This window comes from Nematocida parisii (genome assembly GCF_000250985.1).
Source record: "Nematocida parisii ERTm1 unplaced genomic scaffold supercont1.1, whole genome shotgun sequence".
NCBI lineage: Eukaryota > Fungi > Microsporidia > Nematocida > Nematocida parisii.
This window is the reverse complement of record NW_013524646.1, coordinates 291,997-310,363: the sequence shown is the minus strand read 5'-3', so window position 1 is coordinate 310,363 and position 18,367 is coordinate 291,997. Positions and strand designations below refer to the sequence as shown.

Genomic DNA, 18,367 nt, shown 5'->3' with positions numbered 1-18,367 from the left:
ATATTATGTTATGTATAATAAGTAATATATAGTGGTAATAAGTAATATATAGTGGTAATAAGTTATGTATAAGTAGTAAGTATTTATTATACTATGTGCAATAAGTAATATATAGTAATATATAGTAGTAATAGTGTAATAAGTTATGTATATATATTATGTTATGTGCAATAAGTAATATATAGTAATATATAGTAGTAATAGTGTAATAAGTTATGTGTAATTACCACTTAATATGTTATGTGTAATAAGTTATGTATAAGTAGCAAGTATTTATTATGTTATGCGTAATAAGTTATGTATATTTATTATACTATGCGTATTAAGTATTATTTATTATACTATGTGTAATATTATATGTATAAAAATAATTTATAAATTATGGAGTGTCGATGGGGAGACTGCTCTGAAGTATTTCAAGACCAAAAGGACTATGCACAGCACGTAAACAAGCACATACGAGAAACAGACGTAAGAACCTGTGACTGGAAAGGGTGTACAAAAATATTTGAGAAGAGGATAAGCAAGTGCACCCTCCTTACGCATATAAGAACCCACACACGAGAGAAGCCTTTTAAGTGCTCTCTGTGTACGAAGGAGTACAGTCGGTCAGATGCACTAAATAAGCACATGAAGTCACACGAGCAGATAGCAGCAGATGAAAATATTTTCATAAAGAAGATATTCTATTTAAACCAATTATATCAGGAGATAGATATAAATACGACTAGTATAAAGGAGGAGTATAACAGACTAATAGTAGAGAATGAAGTATTACTTAAGTATATATGTAATAATAAGAAGTAAGACATATAATACAGTATATAATAAGTAATATATATAATACAGTATACAATAAGTAATATATATAATACAGTATATAATAAACGGGATAATATACTAATACATAATACATAATACATTAATAATAATATATAATAGATAATAGATAATATATTATAACTTATTACACCGTGTACAAGACTTATTACACATATAACAGAACTTATTACACAATACACAATAAATAATATACTACTTATTATCACTTATTACACAATGTACAAGACTTATTAAACATATAGCAGAACTTATTACATTATGTACATTATTTATTACACAATACACAATAAATAATATACTACTTATTATCACTTATTATAACTTATTACACAATTAGACTACTTGCTATAACTTATTACACATTGTGTATTATATTCTATACTATAAATATAAAATTAAAATTAAAATTTTATGACAATTACTTTACTACCGAAAGAAGTAATTGAGAGAATATCAGCAGGAGAAGTAATTACATCACCAACAGCATTAATTAAAGAAGTATTAGAGAACAGTCTAGATAGTAATACAACCACTATACGCATAACCATATCAGACACATTATTAGACAGGATAGTCATAGAAGATACTGGCTGTGGTATAAATAAGGCCGATTTAGACTTATTATGTACAAAGCATGCCACAAGCAAGCTATCCCAGTATAATGACTTATACAGCATAAATACACTCGGGTTCAGGGGAGAGGCCCTGGCCTCTATTTCCATGCTATCGCATATAACCGTAAGTACATCAACAGATAGTATAATAGGCCATGAAGTAAAATATGAAAAACAAAAATTAATAAAACAAAAAGAAATTACCTGTAAAAAAGGCACAAAAATAGAAATAACGGATTTATTTTATAACTGTAATAAAAAATACAAAAAATTCATTAATAACAAGACAGAGATAATTAAAATATTTCAGATAATCAGCAAGTATTCCATAATTTATACAGGCGTATTATTTGAGGTAGTGAAAGGGTCAGAACTTAAGAGGTATAATGTAAGAAGTAATAAGAACCACACTTTATCAGAAATATTTACACCCGGGTTAGTTAATGAATTAGTCAATATAAAATTTAGTACACAATTATCATTAAGTAATGTACATTATAATATGTACGTGTCCCATTCAAATTTATCATTATTATCACCCGTTTTTATTTTATTTATAAATAAACGGTTAGTAGAAATAAAAAAATAAAAAACGGTTATATTTACTATATAAGGAAATATTAGTAAAAGGGCATCCATTCATTCTGTTAGAGATAAGTATACCACAGGATATGGTTGATGTAAATGTACATCCATCAAAAGTAGAAGTATATTTAAGGCATGAGGAGGAGATTATTAACCAGATAGAATTTGAGGTAAGGAGAGTATTACAGACACAGAGAATGACCGGTATAACAAAAGTATCACAAAATCAAAATATATTACCAGAAAAGGAAATAAAAATTATTAAAAGTACAAATAAGGAAATAAAAAAACCATCAGAAATAAAAAAAATAAACGGACACAGCCCGAATCAACCCTACAATAAAACCAGACGTGTATACGGCAGTATCCGGGAGTAGCACACCAGTAACAAAACGGGTCAGGACAGACAGCAGAATAAACCCACTAACTATATTCCTTACACCAGAAATAACCCGAACTAACCCGAAAATAAAACCAGAGATAAAACAAAATCTACCAATAAAAAATATTGCTAATGAAATTAAAAATAACAGCATTACCAAATACAGTAATATTACCAAATACAGTAATTTAATAAAAAAATCACCTGATGAAACTCAGCACACAAATTCACCCCAAACAGAACCCGATTCCCACAATGAATCCATTCTTAACGAATCCCTCCTTATAGGACTCATTTCCAACCACTGGGCAGTCATCCAGCATAATACAGACCTTTATTTATTACACATTGCACATTTAAATTTAAACAGTCCAGAACTTACCACCAATAGTAGTAATAAGTTATACAAGCAAATTAAATATAATTTATTAATTAATAATAAATTAATTAATAATACAGTGCCAATAAATAATGCAATTAGACAAGACTTATTACACAATAACCAAAAAGTCCTGTCCAATAATAACCCGACTAACCCCACTACTCCCACACTAACCCTATTAAGCACAATAACAGAATTATACCAATTATTCAACAGGTAAGTAACCCAATAAACCCACACATAAACAAACCAATTAAAAATTTTTATGTATTTATTCAGAAATAAATTTGGTTTCACATGAGGGAAGTATACGCACATGGAAAGAAATTAAGAACAGAATATAATACACAATATGTAAGAAGTATTGAGCATAAAGAAGACTTCTTTAAAGAACAAGCCAGGATCCTCTTAAATTTCTCAAAGGACTTCACCACCGTACACACAGAAGATAAAGAATCCTGCCGTATTAAATGGTTTGAGGATGGTGAAATTAATGCGTGTTATAATGCAGTGGACAGGCATGCACTGACTAACCCTGATAAAATTGCGATTATTCATGAGGATGACAACGAGAATATATTACACATTACGTATAAAGAACTATTACAGCAAGTACTTATATACAGTGACTATTTAATAAGCAAGGGTATAAAAATGGGTGACACTGTATGTATATATATGCCCATGGAGCCCAATGCATTAATTATATCATTATCATGTGCTAGGCTGGGCATCTCGCATACGGTCGTATTCGGTGGGTTTAGTGCAGAGAGTCTCTCTGTGCGCATGGAGGACTCAGATTCTGTATGGCTCATTACGGCTGATTATACTTACAGGGGTGGTAAAAAAATTGATTATTTAAATAATGTTGTAATTTCCGTTGAGATTCTTAAAAATAATGTGAAAAATCCGTTATTAAAAGGTATTTTAATTTTTAATAAAGAAAATATTTCAGGTGAAATATTTTTAAAATTAAAAAACTCTGTAAGTACGCTGGACACATTAGAAAATATTTCACAAAATAAAAATTTATCCGTCCAGGATATTCCCTGCGTACCCGTCCCATCCGAGCACACGTTATTCCATTTGTATACAAGTGGCAGTACGGGCAAGCCCAAAGGACTATCCCACAGTACAGCAGGGTACTTATTATACGCTGCACTAACCACACTAGTCTGTTTTGATATACAGGAGGGTGACAGATTCTTCTGTACGGCTGAGTTAGGCTGGATTACTGGTCATTCTTATGTACTATACGGTCCATTAACACTCGGTATCACTACGGTCGTATTCGGAGGTGTCCCCGTATACCCTGATGCCTTACGGTTATTTAGGTCTATACAGAGGATTAAACCAACGCATTTATACACTGCACCCACTGTTATTAGGCTACTACAGAAGTCATTACCTGATTGTTTAGTCAAACCGTACGATATAACTGAGTCTAATAACGACTTATCCCCTGCTGTTGATCACGTGCCTAATTCACCGATCAGTAACCGGTCTATATTCACACACGGCATAACAGACACATTCAATAAGGATAATTACTACAAGAAGTATAATTCAGAAGGTGACTTAGGCGTATAGACGTATCCTCATTACGTGTACTGGGCTCAGTTGGTGAGCCAATTAATAAGGGTGCGTATGTGTGGTTTTCGATGTACTTCGGGAATGGGACCCTTCCGATCATAGATACGTATTGGCAGACAGAAGCCGGTGGTGTCATGCTGTCACCGCTTATAAGTATTTCTGAGTACAAGCCAGAGAGTGCCTCATTCCCATTCTTTGGCATGCAACCGATAGTCATGAAGAAGGACGGACTGCACACCACAAGCAATGAAGGCAGCACAAGCAGTGCGGGTGCAGGTGATGGTACAAGTAGTGCAGGTATAAGTACTGGTATAAGTAGTACAGGTACAGGTAGTACTGGTAGTGTTAGTGGTACAGGTATAAGTACAGGTGCTAGTAGTGTTAGTGGTATAAGTAGTACAGGTACAGGTAGTATGAGTACTGGTAGTGTTAGTGGTACTGGTAGTGTTAGTGGTATAAGTAGTACTGGTGCTGGTAGTGCTACTGGTACTGCTTCTGCTGTTGGTCCATCTGATGGTGTGGTTGAAGTAATTGGTGAGACTGGTATTTTACTGTTTAAGGGTTCCTGGCCTGGTATTGCTAGGACTATAGTAAAGAACCATGACAGGTATAAAAGTGCTTATTTCCAGTATAAGGGATATTTCTATACGGGTGATGAAGTACTTAAAGATATAAATGGGTACTACTGGATCAGAGGCAGAATTGATGATGTAATTAATGTGGCTGGTCATAGACTAAGTACAGCAGAGATTGAAAGTGTCGTATGCTCAGTGACTGGTGTATCAGAAGCAGCTGCATTAGGAGAGGAGGATGAGGTGACTGGCCAGGGTGTTACTATATTTATAGTTAAGTCGGGTGATGTATCTGACACTGACGTATTCAGTGATATTAAGTCTGTCTTAAGGAAGCGGATCGGGTCGGTTGTTAACCCTAAAAGGATCATTTCATGTCCTGAGTTACCTAAGACAAGTACTGGTAAGATGATGAGGAGGGTACTAAGGAAAGTATTAGAGGGACAGGAGGTCGGAGATATAAGTACGTGCATCAACCCTGACTCGATCACATTTGCTAAATCAAGTATTGCTAAATAAATGATTTATTACACAATGTATACAACTTATTAGACAATATATAATTAATACTATAACTTATTACACAGTGTACAAGACTTATTAGACAATACACTATTACTTATTACACAGTGTACAAGACTTATTACACAATGCACTATTATTTATTACACAGTGTACAAGACTTATTACACAATACACTATTATTTATTACACATATAGCATAACTTATTACACAATGCACAAGACTTATTACACAGTGTGCTAAATATATATTATTTATTACACAATACACTATTACTTATTACACAATACACTATTATTTATTACACAATATAGCATAACTTATTATACAATATATATTACTTATTATACAATGCACTATTACTTATTACACATATACCATAACTTATTATACAATGCACTATTATTTATTACACATATATTATTGCTTATTACACAATATCTATTTGATTATACATTACTTATTACACATTTATTAAACATATATTACACATTTATTATTAAGTTATACACTGATTATACATTATTTATTACACAATGTATACAACTTATTACACATATATTATTTTATTTATTACTTATTACACATTGTGTATTATTTATAATTTATTATACAGTGTCTTATAATTTATTTTTATGGAGGCCCGTTTAAGTACGTATAAGCCAGGCCATGGACTAGAAGAACTCTTCAGTGATAATTTAGAACAGTTCTGGCACACAGATGGAAACCTTCCACATTACATAGAAATAGACTTTAACCAGATAAAGAAGTTAGTCAGTATAAGGATGAACTTAGGCCATACACAGGACAAGAGTTATATACCTAAAGATATAGAAATAAGATACGGAAAGACACGGGAAATGGCAAGCGGACTAAAAAGCACAGTAATAACAGACAAAATGCCTATTATAACCATACCAATAGACGAATACTGTGCATATGTACAGATAGTCATACTGAGTAACCATCAGGAAGGAAGAGATTCACGGATCAGAGGACTCTCATTAGCATGTTTAGATTAAAAAATAAAACTATTTATAGTTTAATCATCCTTATTTTATTAAAAATTACCAAATATGGAAATGTATACTAATTAAAAATTACTAAATATGGAAATATTTCATTATATTTCATTATGTTCTTGTTTTTCTCTCATGCTTTTTATATACCATACGCTTAGGCCACTCCTCCATAAACCTACCAAATCTAATTGGTCCAATTACTTTCTCGGACCCATGCCCAGTCTTCCTGTATAAAGTGTCCCCCCCTAAGAAGAAATAATTAGTGCAGTACTCAATAAACCGCCTTCTCTTTAATGAATACCCAACCCAGGCCATCCCCTTCCCTCTCCTCTTTAAATAGTCCTTTATGCTCTCAATATCTTCCTTGCTTATCTCTAACTCCATGAATAAATTTTATAATTCATTGAATGGAGTTCAAATAGTCCTGTGATAATTTAAGTACTTCTAAAAGTGTAGCCGATAAATTATCTCTCATTTTTAAATCTAATTTGCTAATTACATTACCAAATAAGGAAATCTCTAACCGTATTTTATTATTACTTTTTACTGTTGTATTTATAATACCATTTGTCTTACAGAAGAATGAACAAAAATTTGTTGTTGGTGTTTTTGGTATATAAATTAATCTACAATTAGTAATAAATAATGTACCTGTACTAGAAATATGACTATAAGTACTGAATAAGCCACCTTCACCCACTGTGATAGAGTATCCTATGTTATACCCTATGTATAATAACTCTTCATTATCATCCAGTGGCAGGGGCGTACCAGCCACTGTAAATAAGCACGTATTGAAATTCCTGTACGTCTCCTGTAGCATAAAACAGTTCTTTTTTTTATTTTTTAATTTTTTATATTTATATTTTATGCGGAAACAGTCTTTTTTTATTTTTATTTTCTATAAATACGCATGCGAAAATATTTTTCAGTGAGGCGATACTTTACAGAATCATTTGTATAGTAAGTATGCTATCCGAGTTACTACAAAATAGTGCTCGCTCGATACTGGAATGAGGAAGAACAACTTCAATTCTTTAATTAGAAGGTTAGAGATATTTAGGAGTGTAAGTATATTTACACTTCTGTCTCTTTTGATGAATTATTGAATATCCTCCAGAATATCTGTTGAGGAAGGATTAGAAGTATTCTGACCAGTGTTATAATTTAATATCTTTATATGAACAGAGAAGGAGTAGTAGAAGCAGCAGAAGGAGAAGTAAATAAAGGGATAAGTAGAAGGAGAAGTAAATAAAGGGATAATAGAAGGAGAAGAGTAAAGGGAATAGAAGTAGAAGTATATACACAGTAGTAGTAAGGTATTAGTATACATATAATAGGTATTAGAAGTATAAGTAATAGGTATAAGTAGTAGTATATACACAGTAGTATATAAGTAAGGGATAATAGGTATAAGTAGTAGTATATAGTAGTATATACACAGTAATAATAGTAGTGTATATATAGGTAGTATAGTATATAGTATATACACAGTAGTAAGGTATTAGTAGTAGTATATATGTACTGTATATAAGTAATAGTAATAGTAAGGTATTGCATTGGTCTATTAGTATACCTATATGTATATACTATGTGCCTGTATATATATTAGTCCTACTGTATATACTATGTATACATGTATTAGTCTATTAGTATACCTGTATACATTAGTCTATTAGTATATTAATAATAGTATAATAAGTTATATTTAGTATATTTAATTAGTAATAGAATCAATTGTATCTTGTAAGTAATATACATTGATCTTCTCATTTGGTGATGTGAGTGTAAGGATGGTTTCTTCTGGGTTATTAGAAGTGGGAAAGTCAAGAAATGTACCTGGTGGTGTTTTAATGGCAAATAATGATGATTCTACTGAGTTGTCTAATTCCTTTAAGTCTGTATATGTTACATATGCTCTATTAATATTCTCTTCATGGTTTGCTAGTATTTGTAGTTCTGTGTTTACTTGGTTTAATTGTTCATCTATCTCTCTTTCTATACGTAATAACTCCTTGACTTCTTCTGTCTCTCTTCCTGTGGTTAGTGATATACCACCACAGCTTATACATTTATTATTCTCTTTATCTTTTATGTACTGTATGCTATTCTTTAATTTCTTCTTTATATAACCCACTCCTTCTAATACATTTGTTATATCATACAGTCTTCTTTTATGGGTTTCTAGTGCTGATGCGGCATAATTCAGATCTAATTCATATTCTGGTGAGTCTTTTAATAATCTTAAGAATCTTTTAGCAAGTACTCCTAATGAACTGCCTGTCCTACCAATTACTGAGTGTTTCTGTTCTGATGTGTCTAAGTCAGAGAAGAAGGAGAATAAACTACTCTCCTGTGGAATATGCATGGGAAATAAAAATGGATTGAATTTTCTATTTTTTATATGGAATATTTACTGTGTGGTATACCCATGGACTGTGATTACTTAATCAAGTACATAAAGTTATCTGAGGATGCGTGTGTGCATGAGAGAGTATCAGAAGTAATTTATTATTTAAGCAGGTATACAGTAATAATAAGCAATACAGAACATAATGATAATAGCCGTATAAGTAATAGTATATTTAGTATAATATATCCAGCAGATAAGAATAAGTCCAGGAAGTGTTTATACAGGAGACGGTTTAGTAGTAATTATATATGTGATAATATAGAGTATATTATGAGTGAGTTAGGGTGTACCAATAAGGTGGTTAGGATATATGACAGAGTGTGTTATAAGTATAATAATGCGAGTATAATAATAATAAAAAATAAAAATAAAAAAATAATAATTGCGAAGAGTGACCGACCAGATGGGGAAGTCATTTTAGAAGAGATAAAGGACAAATTAAAGCTATGGGTAAATTTAATAACACCCCCAGAGGACATACATAAATATATACCATAATATATTATACTATGTGTAATAAATAAAATAAGATAATAAAAAATAAAAATAAAAAGATAAAATAAGATAATAAGATAAAAATACAATATAATACTAATAGAGTAATAAGTTATGTACATTGTATAAAATAATATATGTGTAATAAATAATAAAATATAATAATATATGTGTAATAAGTTATGTACATTGTATAATAAATAGTATAGTATATAATAATATATGTATAATAAATGCTATGCTATGTGTAATAAGTAATAGAATATAATACTAATAGAGTAATAAGTTATGTACATTGTGTAATAAGTAATAAATATAATAATATATGTGTAATAAGTTATGTACATTGTGTAATAAGTTATAATAAGTTATAATAAGTTATGTTTATTTATTATGCTATGTGTAATAAGTTATGTACATTGTGTAATAAGTTATTGTATTAATATTCTATACAGGATGGGTGTGGTTTACTTTCTGTTAATAAGTGTGATAAGTCTTTCTTGCTGTAATAATCATCTGATAAGTTAATATTGATTATATGATTATTTTCTACTGTATCCTCATTTAATAATATATATCTAACGGTCTTTTTTGATATATTATTATCTTTTGTTTTTATTTTTAAAATATTTTTATTTCTAACGGTATTTTAATTAAATTTGTGGTTTTTAGTGTACTTATTACACATTGTTTAGTAAGTAATGGCAAGTGCTGGAATATGTCCCTTATGTAATTATCTAATGAATCGATTATATCTAACTGGTTTTCTTTAATTATACTGTATATATCTATATTATTACAGTTAGAATATTCTTTAATAAAAAAAGAAGATTCTTTAGATATAAAAATGTCGTTATTTCCTAATAGAGTAATGTACTTTTTTAGTAATAAAAATATTTCATTTTCATTTAAAATATTTTTATATTTCAAAATAACCGTTGATAATTTAATTGAATTAATTGAAATATTTTCATTTAAGTAAATTTTTACCATTTTTCTTATTTCTTCAATAAAACTTATTCTACATACCATAATAAATACACACTCTCTATGAATTATAGTAGATTGTGTAATAAGTCTTACTAACTCTATCCAGGCTGTGTACTCATTCTGGTTTATTTCTGTGTAGTTATTAATACATAAGGAATACGTCTCTAATACACTGCCTATCTCTATCACAGGGACTATCATACTTGGTGATAATTTTATACACATAGCGTATAAAGTCTTAATAGCACATTCTATTACTGTACTACTCCTGTTAGTATTAAATAAGAAAAGCAGGTCATTAACTATTTCAGTATGTTGTATATCTGTACTATTCATATTATAAAGGATTCTTCTGAAGAACTCTTCATATTCCAATGGATCACCTTGGAAATCCTTTAACTTTAATACTTCTCTATTATAAGCCATTAATAAAAAAATAATAAAATATTCCAATATATATAGTACAGTATATACTACACATTGTATAATAAATAATATACAATACACAATATAGTACTTATTACACATAGTATAATATATAATACTTAATATGCTATATATAATAATATATGTCTCATACTATTATTTATTACTCTATTACCACTTAATAATATAGATATATACTACTTATTACACATATATCAATATATTATACTATTTATTACTTATTACACATGTATTATTATATATCATTATATTATACTATTTATTACACATGTATTATTATATTATACTACTTATTACACATAGTACAATATATATTACTTATTACACATATATCATTATATTATACTACTTATCATTTATTACACATGTATTATTATATTACCTATTACTTATATTACTTTATTACCTATTACTTATTACACATATATTATTATATTTTATTACTTTATTACCCATTACTTATTACACATGTATCATTATATTTTATTATTTATACTATTATTATTTATTATACTATTACTACTTAATACTATTTATTATACTATATGTAATAATTATTCAAAATTCTTTTTTACTATATAGCTTAGCATCCTCTCTGTCTCTTCCTCAATCCGTCTTATATACTTGTTATCTATAAATAATGTATTGTCATCTATCTCCTGTATTATAAAATTACTTTCTCTGTTGAGTCTTATTATTATTTGCTTAATAGATGGGTCACACTCAATTAGTGCTCCTTTTATGGCCTTTACCATTTATAAAAAAATGAAAGAATTTGCATGGAGAAGATGTCTTAATGAAGGAATTCCAATAAAACTCGTATTAAAAGAGAATGAAAAGGACTTTATTGTAAGGGAAGGTATAAATAACTCATTACTAAGCATAGGAAATATATCCAACAGTAATATATTACTATTAGATGGCTTACCAGGCGTACAGCATAAACTACTCACAGATATATACGGTATAAAAGAGAGGACAGTCAGTATTATATGCAGGATCACAGGTATACAACAGAAACAGGACAGGGAGGAGGTTCATAAGATATATTCTATGCACCCATTTATATATACGAAATCAGTGAGTGTCACACCAGGCCATACGGATATATTAGTCATATTTGACACTCATCACAGTATGAGCACGTATGCAGTGACTCTTACTAAGAAAGGGAGGACAACGAATGATTCAGTGGAGTTATTAGCCAGGTTATTAAGGTTAGAGAGTAATCAGATAAATTATGCAGGGAACAAGGACAAGAAAGCCATTACTACACAGAGGATAAGTGTAACAGGTGTACCGTATTTAAATATTTATAAATTAGCAAATTTTATTAATAATAACGGTATTACCAAAAGTAGTAATAACGGTATTACCAAAAGTAGTAATATAACCCCAGAAGATATTTCAGAATTATTAAAAATACCTGATAATGATTCAGTTAATAAAATAAATTCATTATTCTCAGGGTGTACCAGGGACTTACACCAGGACAGTCTTAATGGGCTCAGTGACTTAAGTGGAATAAGCACACTACCACTAAGTAGTATTATACAGGACATAAGGAGGATTACAGCAGAGTACAATAATTCAACAGAACCTGAGCAGACAGATGCCCAGTACAAGGACATAACTAATTCTATAACGGAGGATACAATTATACTTACGAATATAGAAAGGATACCAAAAAAAATACAATTAGGAGATTTAGAAAAAAACAGATTTTATTTACGGTTAGAAATAACGGACAAAATAAAAAATAAAGAAATAACGGAAGAAATAACGGAAGAAATAAAAAATAAAGAAATAACGGAAGAAATAACGGACGAAATAAAAAATTTAGAGGACCGAATTAACTTACTAAAAGTAGAAGGATTTCCGAATTATTATGGAAATCAAAGGTTTGGCTATGGACTGAGTAATCCTGATGTAGGGGAGTTAATTATAAAGAAGGATTTCAAAGGCGCAATTAGTAAAATCATTGAAAATTTAGGAAATTTAGAGAATTCACCCAGAGTAAAAGAAGCACTAACGTATTTACACCAGGAGAAGTATTCTGATGCGAGGAATACCCTACCAGGAAAATTTCAAACAGAAAAAACCGTTATTTATTCATTAGAGAAGAAAATTCCTGCAAAAATAATATTCAGCAGGATAAGGAGAGAAACAAGAATGATCTACTTACACAGTTATCAGAGCAAACTATTCAATGACGTATTACAACAGAGACTAATTAATGGCGTACGTAATAATGAGTATATAACAGGTGTAAGCATAGGGTCTATAACAAGCAAGCAGCAGATAGACCAATTAGTCACAGTATCTGATACTCCCAATATAAGTAATACAGTGATACCTTTATATCCCATTGAAGAGATTGGTGCGAGTAAGCATGAGAAAGTGGTTGGTTTAACTGGTGGGTACAGGAAGGCCATTATTATACCTGAAAATTTGAATTATTCCGTTATTAATTTCAGGTACTTAGAGATTTCATTTGATTTACCACCTGGTGTGTATGCCACTATGCTTATAAAGGAGCTTACCTGCAATGGTGTAGTAGAGATAGGGTGGTAATACACCACTGACTAATAGAAGAGGTCTTAAGGAGTACTTAAGGAGTGAAGAGAACTATTTGAACCTATTAATAAACTGGTTAGTCATACAATTAAATGGTAATTTCAGTTATTTATATATATTATATCTATTTATCCGTTATATATGTATATTATATTTTAAACCGTTATTTATATACATATTTATCCGTTATTTATGTATATTTTATGTATATTAATATTATTAATCCGTTATTTATGTATATTATATTTTAATCCGTTATTTATCCGTTATTTATGTATATTTTTTGTATATTTTTTATAAAAATTTTAATAAACCCGTTATAATTTATTTTATTATCTAAAAAATATCTGCATCTGAGAAATCTTCAATCTCCGACGCATTATCATCCATCTCCATTTTATACCTAAGAATCCCTCCAATCCCATTAAATGCAGATATAAATTGAGTCCCTTCCTGACTCTTGTCAGATATAAATACCACACTGCAATTAACCTTCCTGTAATTCTCTGCAAGCCAGTCAGTCAGTAAGTCACCCTCACTGGAATCAGCAGCATACACCACAGACCCACCCCGATCAACCCGTCTTATTGTAGATGACTCGTCTATGATTAACACCTCCATACACCCCATCTCTAAACAGCCCATGGTCTCATCCACACCGAAACAAACCTTCCCTGACCCAGAGACAACCTCATCAAAGAACATCTTAACTGTCCTCTTCTCACTCACTAATTTTATATTCTGAAGGACTTCTTCTGACTGCTCTATCGCTTGATTTAGTCCATTCTCACCACCGTATGCCACATCAATCACTTTAGCCACTTTCACTTTAAGCCGCTGATCAAAGAAGTCTGCCTGGTATAAGTCACTCTTGAAATCAGCACACCCTGCCAGGATGAGTCCGTGTATATTAGGCTTATTACTGGATATAAACACTTGTGTGGCTATCTCACTGACTTTCTTAAGGTAATTATGCCTCTTCTCTAACCTAAGCCTAGCAAACCTAACTGAGGACTGGCCACCACGGCCGTGTTTCTTTGGTAAGTCCACGGATATGTTCTGCTTGACCTCTTTTGAGTTACCTGAGAGTACTGCGAATAAAGCCCCGTGTCCATCCAGCACTATAAACCCGAATTTATAATCATCCTCTAATGAGTTTATTAAGTCCTGTACGTGGAACTTGCTGTCACACAAGTACAGTGACGTATTAATGGGCTTCATTGGCTCTATGTCAAAGCACACTTTCTTCTCCTTGCCAGAGTCTTCCAGGATTGTTCCTGTGTACAGTGCCAGTCCATTATCAGGTACTTTTGTGATTAATTTTAGTCTTTGCTGTGCTGATGTGATTGCTCCGAGTACGCTGAGTCTGTTAACTCTGCTTTTTATGTTTGAGGCTGTCCCGTACTCATCCACTAAGAGTTTGTTAGCCCTGGATATTTGATCCTTTGGTGGGAGTATCAGGGATATCATGGATGTCCCATTTCCTCTTGCATTCTGTAAGTACTTCAAGAGTTTTTTCATCTTCCATCTTTCTACTTCTAACTGCTCAGCTGTTTGCTGGTCTTTCTCCATACAGAATAAAAAAAGCCAGAATTTATTACAGTATGCATAAAAAATAAAAATAAAATATTAATACTTATTACACAGTGCACAAAACTTATTACACAGTGTACAAAACTTATTATTATTTATTATACATATACTATTATATATTACTCTATTAGTACTATATTCTATTACTTATTATTACTTATTACACAATGTACAAAACTTATACTGCATATACTATGACTTATTATTACTTATTACACATACATTACTATATTCTATTACTTATTACACAGTGTACATAACTTATTACTATTTGTTACACATACATTATTACTATTTATTACTATGTTAGTACTATATTCTATTACTTATTACTCTATCACATATACTATGACTTATTATTACTTATTACACATAATGTATTACTTATTACACATACATTATTATATTCTATTATACACTATACTACTTATTACACATTAATCATAACTTATTACTATTTATTACACATATACTATGACTTATCATAACTTATTACACATAATGCATTACTTATTACACATTAATCATAACTTATTACACATTAATCATAACTTATTATTACTTATTATACATAATGCATTACTTATTACATATAGTGTATTATTATTTATTAACTGTATTTCTTATTAAAATTTCCTTCCATGTAAAATATTTTTCAGATGAGCGTAGTAGAGAAAATTAAAGAAATAGAGAATGAAATGGCAAGAACCCAGAAAAACAAAGCAACAGCAAACCATTTGGGACTATTAAAGGCAAAATTAGCCAAATTAAGGAGGGAGATACTTACAACTAAAAGCAGTGGAGGATCATCTGGAGAAGGGTTTGATGTAGCAAAAACAGGAGTGGCAAGAATCGGGTTTGTAGGGTTCCCATCTGTAGGGAAGAGTACAATCATGACTAAATTAACAGGGACGTACAGCGCAGTAGCAGATTATGAATTTACAACACTAACCACAGTTCCAGGCATCCTTCATTATAACGGAGCAAAAGTGCAAATACTCGACTTGCCAGGAATCCTTGAAGGAGCAAAAGATGGCCGTGGTAGGGGTAAACAAGTAATTGCTGTAGCCAGGACGTGTTCACTTATATATATAGTATTAGATGCAACTAAACCACTCACTAATAAAAGAAAAATAGAAATGGAGCTAGAAGGGTTCGGCATACGACTGAATAAGTCACCACCAGACATTACAATATCAAAAAGAGACCGTGGTGGTGTAAATATACGGTCATCCTGTAGACTGACGCATTTAGATGAGGAGGGTATCCGTATGATATTTAAAGAGTACCGGACACTAAATGTAGATGTCATGTTCAGGTGTGATGCAACTGCTGATGATTTAATTGATGTAATTGAGGGTAACCGGGTGTACGTGCCTGCTTTATACATACTTAATAAGATTGACAGTGTATCGTATGAGGAATTAGAGGTAATTAGTCAGTTAAAGGACTCTGTGCCCATATGTGCTGATAAGGAGTGGAATTTAGATGAAGTATTAGAGGCCTCATGGGCTAAGTTAAGGTTAATTAGGGTGTTTACTAAGCCCAGGGGACAGTTACCTGATTATACGGCACCGGTTGTTATGCGGGAGGGTAAGTGCAGTATAAAGGACTTCTGTAATTCTATTCACAGGGGGATTCTTGGGGAGTTCAAGAATGCGATTGTTTGGGGTAACAGTGTAAAGCACGTACCACAGCGGGTTGGCAAGGAGCATATTTTAGTGGATGAGGATGTGGTACAGATAGTAAAAAGGAGGTAACCTGAATAACTAATAACACATAAAGTAATAAATTCTAGAATATTCATATGTATTAAGTAATAATAAGTAGTAATAGAGTAATAAGTAATAATAAGTAGTAATAGAGTAATAAGTAATAATAAGGTGTGTTATATAGTGGTAATAAGTAGTAATAAGTAGTAATAGAGTAATAAGTAATAATATATAGTGGTAATAGAGTAATAAGTGGTAATAAGTTATGCACTATGTGTATTAAGTTATGTTATATGTGTATTAAGTTATGTATAATATATAGTACTATGTGTATTAAGTAGTAATAAGGTGTGTTATATGTGTAATAAGTTATGTTATATAATGGTAATAGACTATTAAGTATTGTACTATGTATAATAAGTTATGTTACTATGTATAATAAGTAGTAATAAGTTATAATATATTATATACTGTGTGTTAAGTATTACTTATTACACAATGTATTTTATATTTTATTCTTTATTGGTTAATTTTCTCCTATAAAAATAAAATTTAAAATTTTTATTTACTCCAAAAGTTTTAGAATTTACGTATGACAGGAAAACCACTCACAAAAGGACTTGGAGGCAGAAAATACGCAGTTGATGGATGGGACATGGGAAGAATGCTTAAATTCATTCAACAGGAAGCAGAGCAGAAGACACAAGAAATAAAAATCAAAGCAAATGAGGATTATCGACTGAGAGTCTCTGAGCTGGCCGTGACAAGCACACAAAAAATAAATAAAATGAGAGAGGAGGAGATGCACAGGATTCAGATGGATAAGACCATTGCAGTAGGGAAATTAAGGGCAAAGGCCTGTCTTAGTATAGCAAAGCAGAAGGAGCACACGATAAACAGGATTCTAAACACTGCAGCAGAAAAGTGCAAAAATTCTTTATTAACTGAAAAATTAGTAAAAGAAACCGTTGAAAAATACCGTTATATATTTCCTAAAAAGGAAATGATAATCCATATACAAGAAAAAAACAAATCCATTGTAAAAAACCTTCTTAATGGAGAGGACTACAGGATAGAACCATTAAATGAGGATATGCTTGGTGGGATAGTTATACGGGATGAGGAGAGGACTGTTTTAGTTAATAATAGTTATTTAGAGAGGTTAAGGTGTGCAGGGGATAAGGTTCAACCAATAATCCAGAAGATAATATTTACTAAATTAAGTAATAATAAGTAAATAGTTCTATATAACGGTTTTTTATTTAAATTTATTATAACTTATTACACAATGTACAATAATACATATAGGTAAACAGAACTTATTACAACTTATTACACATACAACATAACTTACTACACATTGTACTAAAATATCTATTGATTATACTATTACTTATTACACAACATAACATAACTTACTACACAATGCACTAAATATTATTATACATAACAGAACTTATTACAACTTATTACACAATACAACATAACTTACTACACAATACAACATAACTTATTATACAACACAACATAACTTACTACACAATGCACTAAATATCTATTACTTATTACACATCATGTATTATATTCTATTACTTATACTATTACTTATTACACTAAAATATCT

The 18,367-nt window shown here is 30.7% G+C and overlaps 14 protein-coding genes across 14 annotated transcripts; 8 read left to right on the top strand and 6 right to left on the bottom strand.

Annotated features, from left to right (window-relative positions):
- Positions 1-381: 381 nt before the first annotated feature.
- On the top strand, positions 382-808 carry NEPG_00215 (uncharacterized protein; the record flags this gene model as incomplete). Its single annotated transcript, XM_013202594.1, has 1 exon — positions 382-808. One exon carries the CDS (start codon positions 382-384, stop codon positions 805-807), a length of 426 nt encoding a protein of 141 aa, XP_013058048.1. The 3' UTR covers position 808.
- Positions 809-1,254: 446 nt separating this feature from the next.
- Positions 1,255-2,820, top strand: NEPG_00214 (DNA mismatch repair protein mlh1; the record flags this gene model as incomplete). Its single annotated transcript, XM_013202593.1, has 1 exon — positions 1,255-2,820. One exon carries the CDS (start codon positions 1,255-1,257, stop codon positions 2,044-2,046), a length of 792 nt encoding a protein of 263 aa, XP_013058047.1. The 3' UTR covers positions 2,047-2,820.
- Positions 2,821-3,103: 283 nt separating this feature from the next.
- Positions 3,104-5,501, top strand: NEPG_00213 (acetyl-coenzyme A synthetase; the record flags this gene model as incomplete). The annotated part of the gene is made up of 2 exons (XM_013202592.1): positions 3,104-4,390; positions 4,447-5,501. The coding sequence occupies 2 exons, from the start codon at positions 3,104-3,106 to the stop codon at positions 5,488-5,490; spliced, it is 2,331 nt and encodes a 776-aa protein (XP_013058046.1). The 3' UTR covers positions 5,491-5,501.
- A 628-nt stretch (positions 5,502-6,129) lies between these two features.
- On the top strand, positions 6,130-6,516 carry NEPG_00212 (uncharacterized protein; the record flags this gene model as incomplete). Its single annotated transcript, XM_013202591.1, has 1 exon — positions 6,130-6,516. The coding sequence occupies one exon, from the start codon at positions 6,130-6,132 to the stop codon at positions 6,514-6,516; it is 387 nt and encodes a 128-aa protein (XP_013058045.1).
- Positions 6,517-6,627: 111 nt separating this feature from the next.
- Positions 6,628-6,900, bottom strand: NEPG_00211 (uncharacterized protein; the record flags this gene model as incomplete). Its single annotated transcript, XM_013202590.1, has 1 exon — positions 6,628-6,900. One exon carries the CDS (start codon positions 6,898-6,900, stop codon positions 6,628-6,630), a length of 273 nt encoding a protein of 90 aa, XP_013058044.1.
- Positions 6,901-6,916: 16 nt separating this feature from the next.
- Positions 6,917-7,339, bottom strand: NEPG_00210 (uncharacterized protein; the record flags this gene model as incomplete). The annotated part of the gene is made up of 1 exon (XM_013202589.1): positions 6,917-7,339. The coding sequence occupies one exon, from the start codon at positions 7,337-7,339 to the stop codon at positions 6,917-6,919; it is 423 nt and encodes a 140-aa protein (XP_013058043.1).
- Positions 7,340-8,233: 894 nt separating this feature from the next.
- NEPG_00209 (uncharacterized protein) lies at positions 8,234-8,884 on the bottom strand (the record flags this gene model as incomplete). The annotated part of the gene is made up of 1 exon (XM_013202588.1): positions 8,234-8,884. One exon carries the CDS (start codon positions 8,882-8,884, stop codon positions 8,234-8,236), a length of 651 nt encoding a protein of 216 aa, XP_013058042.1.
- Positions 8,885-8,920: 36 nt separating this feature from the next.
- NEPG_00208 (uncharacterized protein) lies at positions 8,921-9,494 on the top strand (the record flags this gene model as incomplete). The annotated part of the gene is made up of 1 exon (XM_013202587.1): positions 8,921-9,494. One exon carries the CDS (start codon positions 8,921-8,923, stop codon positions 9,425-9,427), a length of 507 nt encoding a protein of 168 aa, XP_013058041.1. The 3' UTR covers positions 9,428-9,494.
- Positions 9,495-9,819: 325 nt separating this feature from the next.
- Positions 9,820-10,942, bottom strand: NEPG_00207 (uncharacterized protein; the record flags this gene model as incomplete). Its single annotated transcript, XM_013202586.1, has 1 exon — positions 9,820-10,942. The coding sequence occupies one exon, from the start codon at positions 10,940-10,942 to the stop codon at positions 10,046-10,048; it is 897 nt and encodes a 298-aa protein (XP_013058040.1). The 3' UTR covers positions 9,820-10,045.
- A 473-nt stretch (positions 10,943-11,415) lies between these two features.
- Positions 11,416-11,616, bottom strand: NEPG_00206 (uncharacterized protein; the record flags this gene model as incomplete). The annotated part of the gene is made up of 1 exon (XM_013202585.1): positions 11,416-11,616. One exon carries the CDS (start codon positions 11,614-11,616, stop codon positions 11,416-11,418), a length of 201 nt encoding a protein of 66 aa, XP_013058039.1.
- NEPG_00205 (tRNA pseudouridine synthase D) lies at positions 11,603-13,522 on the top strand (the record flags this gene model as incomplete). The annotated part of the gene is made up of 1 exon (XM_013202584.1): positions 11,603-13,522. The coding sequence occupies one exon, from the start codon at positions 11,603-11,605 to the stop codon at positions 13,433-13,435; it is 1,833 nt and encodes a 610-aa protein (XP_013058038.1). The 3' UTR covers positions 13,436-13,522.
- Positions 13,523-13,751: 229 nt separating this feature from the next.
- Positions 13,752-15,010, bottom strand: NEPG_00204 (peptide chain release factor subunit 1; the record flags this gene model as incomplete). Its single annotated transcript, XM_013202583.1, has 1 exon — positions 13,752-15,010. The coding sequence occupies one exon, from the start codon at positions 15,008-15,010 to the stop codon at positions 13,775-13,777; it is 1,236 nt and encodes a 411-aa protein (XP_013058037.1). The 3' UTR covers positions 13,752-13,774.
- A 680-nt stretch (positions 15,011-15,690) lies between these two features.
- NEPG_00203 (developmentally regulated GTP-binding protein) lies at positions 15,691-16,798 on the top strand (the record flags this gene model as incomplete). The annotated part of the gene is made up of 1 exon (XM_013202582.1): positions 15,691-16,798. The coding sequence occupies one exon, from the start codon at positions 15,691-15,693 to the stop codon at positions 16,789-16,791; it is 1,101 nt and encodes a 366-aa protein (XP_013058036.1). The 3' UTR covers positions 16,792-16,798.
- Positions 16,799-17,327: 529 nt separating this feature from the next.
- On the top strand, positions 17,328-18,292 carry NEPG_00202 (ATP synthase subunit). Its single transcript, XM_013202581.1, has one exon. It carries the CDS (start codon positions 17,336-17,338, stop codon positions 17,978-17,980), a length of 645 nt encoding a protein of 214 aa, XP_013058035.1. The 5' UTR covers positions 17,328-17,335; the 3' UTR covers positions 17,981-18,292.
- The last annotated feature ends 75 nt before the right edge of the window (positions 18,293-18,367 follow it).